The 6,349-nt window shown below is 35.2% G+C and overlaps 1 protein-coding gene across 1 annotated transcript in view; it reads right to left on the reverse strand.

Annotated features, from left to right (window-relative positions):
- The window catches only part of coro2aa (coronin 2Aa), a 34,198-nt gene extending 31,889 nt beyond the window's left edge, over positions 1 to 2,309 (reverse strand). The window contains exon 1 of the mRNA XM_073842012.1: positions 2,179 to 2,309. Coding sequence (XP_073698113.1) covers positions 2,179 to 2,193 — 15 coding nt within the window. The 5' untranslated portion in view covers positions 2,194 to 2,309. The remainder of the gene's footprint in view (positions 1 to 2,178) is intronic.
- Positions 2,310 to 6,349: the final 4,040 nt, after the last annotated feature.

Here is a 6,349-nt window from a genome sequence, read left to right on the forward strand (position 1 = left end):
GATATCGCCAGAACAGGAGAACAGCTGAATGGATTTCAAAACTGTAAAAATCAACTCATTAACTCGGGGGGAGTTGGAAAATTAGCGTATTCCAAAAAAAAGTGGAGTGTTCCTTTAATGAAAAAATAATAATAATAAAAATAAAAATAATAATAATAATAATAATAACATACTTATAAATAAATAAACAAATAAATAAATTAAATTCAAACCTTCACTAACATGAATAACTTTTATCAATGAATATTCATCTCCGGTGTGAAGAGGTCCATAAAAATGTATTGTTTTTATTCAAAACCTGGTTCATGGACAATATTTGTGTTCAAAACAGCCTTAATAAAGCATGATCTTGCCTATTCACCTTTTTTCCTGAGTAACCAATGAGCGCCCCCATGATGGATTCTAACTTCTGTTTGGGTGCTCTCATGTTCTGGTCTCTATAGAAATCCATGTTAAAACGGGGTAAAAAAATCGACTGATTAATTAAACTAAAACTTTTTACATATAACTAAATATAAAAATGTGTGTAGAGTTGTGTAGAGCTGTGCGATGATTTGGCTAAAAACACCAAAGAACAGAAATGTAAAGCAACTTTCCGTAATGAGTCGGACCAGACTTCTGCATTAAGGAAAACGGTGGATAATATTATAAACTCCAAACAGAAAGAAAGTGAACGCAGACAATGCTATACAGTCATTTGTCAGTATCTAAAGTTACTTGTGCGGTGACAGTGCTAGCAAACATACTGTTTACAACTGTGTATGGTCCATCAATACAGGTTTAACCAAACCTTTTCCAAATAAAAAAAGAGTGTTAAGCCTTCTAATTGGTATGGTTCTTATCACCCTGTCCAAATGCTCATAAAAATATTAGTTAGTTAGATAGTTTCGTTTATTATCCTTTCGGAAATTCTTTTTGTATCTGTGGCAGCTCTTCAGTAATCAACAACAACAATTAACAAATACAAACAAACATCGACATATTTTGCTTCAGCGAGTATTCTCACCTGATCTAAAATCAACCAACAATACAGAAAGTCAAACTCTTCAGACTATGCTATGAATTATCACTAATGATGTACAGAACAAAATATTATTAAAGAGTAAGAATGGACAGAGAAGCCAGAGTCACATGTGTCCAGGTAAAGACCCAGACTAAAGCAGTACTCAAGGCTCATGGACGTGTCTGAACACGACCACACCTCTCTTTGACATGTTTCACCCTCAGGACTTTGACACCTGGCAACCCTTATGAACTGTCTTTCATTACCTGGCCTCCCCTGAGTGTCTGTCTGTCTCACTCAGCAATACACCCAGGCCATTTCCTCCATTTAGTATTAAAGATATGAGTAACAGTATTCAGGCCAATTCAACTAAACATTAGTGGTTTGGCAGACATGTTTTATAATAATTGTTAATGATAATTAATTGTATTCAGATTATCAAAACTGTGTTGGTGGTTATAATTGTCACAAATGGAAAATGGATACTTAAATGGATAGTTCATCCAAAAATAAAAATGATGACTGAATTTTCATTTTTGGATGAACTAGGGCTATCTCTTTAATGAATTTTATAATATATCTGTTCACATCTGTATCAGTTTAGGTAATGTTCTTGATTTGATGATTAAAAAAAAGTTTTTTATTTTAAAATGATCCTTTATTTTACAGATGTGTAAGCTCTAAAACAGATCGTGAAAAAGTAAACAAAACGAATACAATAAAACTAACAACCAATGTTGACATTAGATAACTAGTCACCATGAACTAACAATAAAAATACCTCCAAAGCATTTATTAATTTTAGTTAACTATTAATTAGGCTAGTACTGTATTGCTCATTGGTTATGTCAATGCATTAGGCAAATTAATGTTAACTAATGGGACCTTACTGTAAAGAGTTATCAAAATTAAAATAGTAGACGACATGAGATAAGATAGGTCACAAGAATCTGAAATATTAAAGAAAGCCTTATACAATAAATTGATAGAACTATCACGTCGCGACACATCTGACAATGTATCAAAATCATTGATGTTTTAATGTCTCATAAAAACACTATATCACCAATAAAATAGCCTATTATAATAATAATAATAAAAATTACATTAAAAAACAGTCTGGAACACTACACTGAAAACTACAGTTAAGTGTAAATAATTATGAGTTTTCTTACCTTTGTGATGGTCATGCAGTATGAAGAGAACTGAGAATATATCCCGCGGCTACTAGATCCGCGTCTTTTTAAACACTCCTCTCTCGCAGAAATGTGTCAGAGAGAGAGAGAGAGATTATAGGATGAGCGGTACATAGATGCCGCAGTGTTTGAGGTGAGGTGTGAGCATCAGCTGGCATCTGTTAGTGTTCATTATGGGACGCAAACATGTCCTCCTAAAGGGGCGCTTGGGCGCTCAGAAAGACAAACGCACCATTGAGGTGCATTGAAATCGTTTCATTCAATTCATTTTAACTGATATATTTATACAACATAATGTATAATCGTTTAAATCTATTATTTCCAAGAACTGTTATCCTGGTAACAAAAAGAAATATCGTAAAGCAATCTCTATTAAATGATTAAATAAAAGTCTTAGTCAGTAATCACAAAACTACTATGATTGGCCCAGGCTTGTACAGCGAAGTGAAAAGTAACATGTACCACGTGACACCAATGTGTATTTGTGTGGACACAGCATTTTCTAGACAATAATTTCCCCTGATTATGGACATTCTAGACAAACATTAATACTCATTTAAGTAATAGATATAGTTAAGAGTTAAAACAAACCTGACTTTTTTACTAATTAGACCCGTCCAATTAAAAAGAAATTGCACGCACTAAGACCCGCCCATTTTTATACCATTCATTCCGTTCACCACCAGTCCCGTTTTTTCGATGTCTATGGGTGTGGGGCGGCGCTGCGGTGGAGTAAAAGGGTGGGGAGATGATGAGAGATGATATAACCCATAACCTGTGTTTGGAGAACACTGTCCCTTCCCCCATCCCACACTGATCAATCTGAGGGCCAAATATGAACACAAAATATCCAAATAAATTTAGTAATGTCTAAGTATAAATGCACAGTCAATAATAAATCCAGTCGGGCAAATGTTTTTTTTAAGTAACATTCGCAACAACGGGCTGAATTAGAGTGTTAATATTTTGAAATACTTTTTTTCTTGTAATACTACATTTATTAATTTGTAAATATTTATTTCTGTTTTTTATTTATTTACGTGTTACTTTCTACAGTCGTGGCCAAAAGTTTTGAGAATGACACAAATATTAGTTTTCACAAAGTTTGCTGCTCAACTGCTTTTAGATCTTTGTTTCAGTGGTTTCTGTGATGTACTGAAATATAATTACAAGCACTTCATACGTTTCAAAGGCTTTTATCGACAATTACATGACATTTATGCAAAGAGTCAGTATTTGCAGTGTTGGCCCTTCTTTTTCAGGACCTCTGCAATTCGACTGGGCATGTTCTCAATCAACTTCTGGGCCAAATCCTGACTGATAGCAACCCATTCTTTCATAATCACTTCTTGGAGTTTGTCAGAATTAGTGGGTTTTTGTTTGTCCAGCCGCCTCTTGAGGATTGACCAAGTTCTCAATGGGATTAAGATGGGGAGTTTCCAGGCCATGGACCCAAAATTTCAACGTTTTGGTCCCCGAGCCACTTAGTTATCACTTTTGCCTTATGGCACGGTGCTCCATAAGGAAAATGCATCGTTCTTCACTGTTACTGTTGTTGGATTGTTGGAAGAAGTTGCTGTTGGAGGGTGTTTTGGTACCATTCTTTATTCATGGATTTGTTTTTGGGCAAAATTGTGAGTGAGCCCACTCCCTTGGATGAGAAGCAACCCCACACATGAATGGTCTCAGGATGCTTTACTGTTGGCATGACACAGGACTGATGGTAGCGCTCACCTTTTCTTCTCCGGACAAGCCTTTTTCCAGATGCCCCAAACAATCGGAAAGAGGCTTCATCGGAGAATATGACTTTGCCCCAGTCCTCAGCAGTCCATTCGCCATACTTTTTGCAGATCAATCTGTCCCTGATGTTTTTTTTTGGAGAGAAGTGGCTTCTTTGCTGCCCTTCTTGACACCAGGCCATCTTCCAAAAGTCTTCGCCTCACTGTGCGTGCAGATGCGCTCACACCTGCCTGCTGCCATTCCTGAGCAAGCTCTGCACTGGTGGCACTCCGATCCTGCAGCTGAATCCTCTTTAGGAGACGATCCTGGCGCTTGCTGGACTTTCTTGGACGCCCTGAAGCCTTCTTAACAATGCAGTGGAAAGTGTTTTTCGGGATTAAGTTAATTTTCATGGCAAAGAAGGACTATGCAATTCATCTGATCACTCTTCATAACATTCTGGAGTATATGCAAATTGCTATTATAAAAACTTAAGCAGCAACTTTTCCAATTTCCAATATTTATGTAATTCTCAAAACTTTTGGCCACGACTGTACAGTATGATAATAAGAGGGTGGTCAGATTTCATTTATTGATTGAATGGTTCCGGTAGCCCCTGCTGGTAAATGGCACAACTACACCAGTTGGTTTCAATCTTTCTTCATTGGCAGATTTTCAAAGATATCTAGTCTATTTTATTTATTTAGCAACATAAAACATCGTTTAGGAATGCTGTACCAGGTCTATGACAAACCAACCAAGGGTCTCTATAGTAGCCTACTCAGCCTATTCAGTTGGGAAAGGGGGCCCACCCATAAAAATGTCACAGGCCTATGAATTTCAGTAAGGAGTCAAACTGTTTTTTAAACTAGAGACTCCGATATACTTTTATGGTTGTTGTGCATCACAGCTACATTTTTTTTAAATTATTTTTTAAAATAAAAATATTCAAAATAATACAGTTGAGGTCAAAAGTTTACACTCTTTCAGATTCTGCAAAATGTTAATTATTTTACCAAAACAAGAGGCAACATACAAAATGCATGCTGTTGTTTATTTAGTACTGACCTGAATAAGATATTTCACATAAAAGATATTTACCTATAGTCCACATGATAAAATAATAGTTGAATTTAGAAAAATGAACCCATTCAAAAGTTTACAGCCCTTTGATTCTTAATACTGTGTTCTTACCTGAAAGAACACAGTATTATTTTGTTTAGTAAGTTTTTCATGAATCCTGTGTTTGTCCTGAACCGATAAACTGCCTGCTGTTCTTCAGTAAAATCATTCTGTCCCACAAATTATTTGGTTTTACAGCATTTATGTGTATTTGAACCCTTTCCAACAATTACTGAATGATTTTGGGATCCATCTTTTCACACTGTGGACAACTAAGGGACTAATATGCAACTATTACAGAAGGTTCAAACGCATGTAAATTTTTCTTATTTTGCCTAAATATATTTTTTTCATTTAGTACTGCCCTTCAGAGGATACAGAACATCTTCTGTAGCCTCTGAAGGGCAGTACTGAATGAAAAAAATGTTTACATGTTTCCCAGAAGACAAAAAGTTAAATTTACAGATCTTCAAATATAAAAGGTTTTCACCCCACACCTCTTAATGCATGTTTTTTCCTTCTGGAGCATCACTGAGTGTTTGAACCTTCCTTAATAGTTACATTTGAGTCCCTCAGTCCTGTGTGAAAAGATGGATCTCAAGATCAAACAGTGATTGTTGGAAAGAGTTCAATTACAAAAATGCTGGAAAACAACAGAATTTGTGGGACCTGAAGGATTTTTCTGAAGAACGGGCAGTTAAATTGTTCAGGACAAACAAAGGACTCATGAACAACTATCACTAAACAAAAAAACACAGCTGTGGATCATTCAGGTAAGAACAGAGTATTAAGAATCAAAGGGATGTAAACTTTTGAACAGGGTAATTTTTATAAATTCAACTATTAATTTCGCTTGTGGACTATATGTAAACATCTTTTATGCAAAATACCTTATTCTGGTCAGTACTAAATAAAAAAATAACATGCATTTTGTATGATCCCTCTTATTTTGGTAAAATAACATTTTGCTGATTCTAAACGGGGGATGTAAACTTTTGACCTCAACTGTAACATTTTTACAGTATTATGGTTTGGACTTTTGATTTTAATTCTACCTTGAACAGAACAACAAATTTCTTTCCAAAACATACAATTATCTGATTCCAGAACTGTAGTGTACAAATAACAACTTTTTAATTATATTATAGCATTTTTTTCCCCGGTGCACAATTTTCTAATTACGGCATTGCTGTCTGTAAGCTGCTTTAAAGAAAACATGCTGACTTTTTAGTAAAATTATATGCCTTCCTTTACAATTCCTAACTAATTATTGTATAATTCATTATCAAACATGACCATGAATGCAGTT

This window comes from Garra rufa, chromosome 6, assembly GCF_049309525.1.
Source record: "Garra rufa chromosome 6, GarRuf1.0, whole genome shotgun sequence".
NCBI lineage: Eukaryota > Metazoa > Chordata > Actinopteri > Cypriniformes > Cyprinidae > Garra > Garra rufa.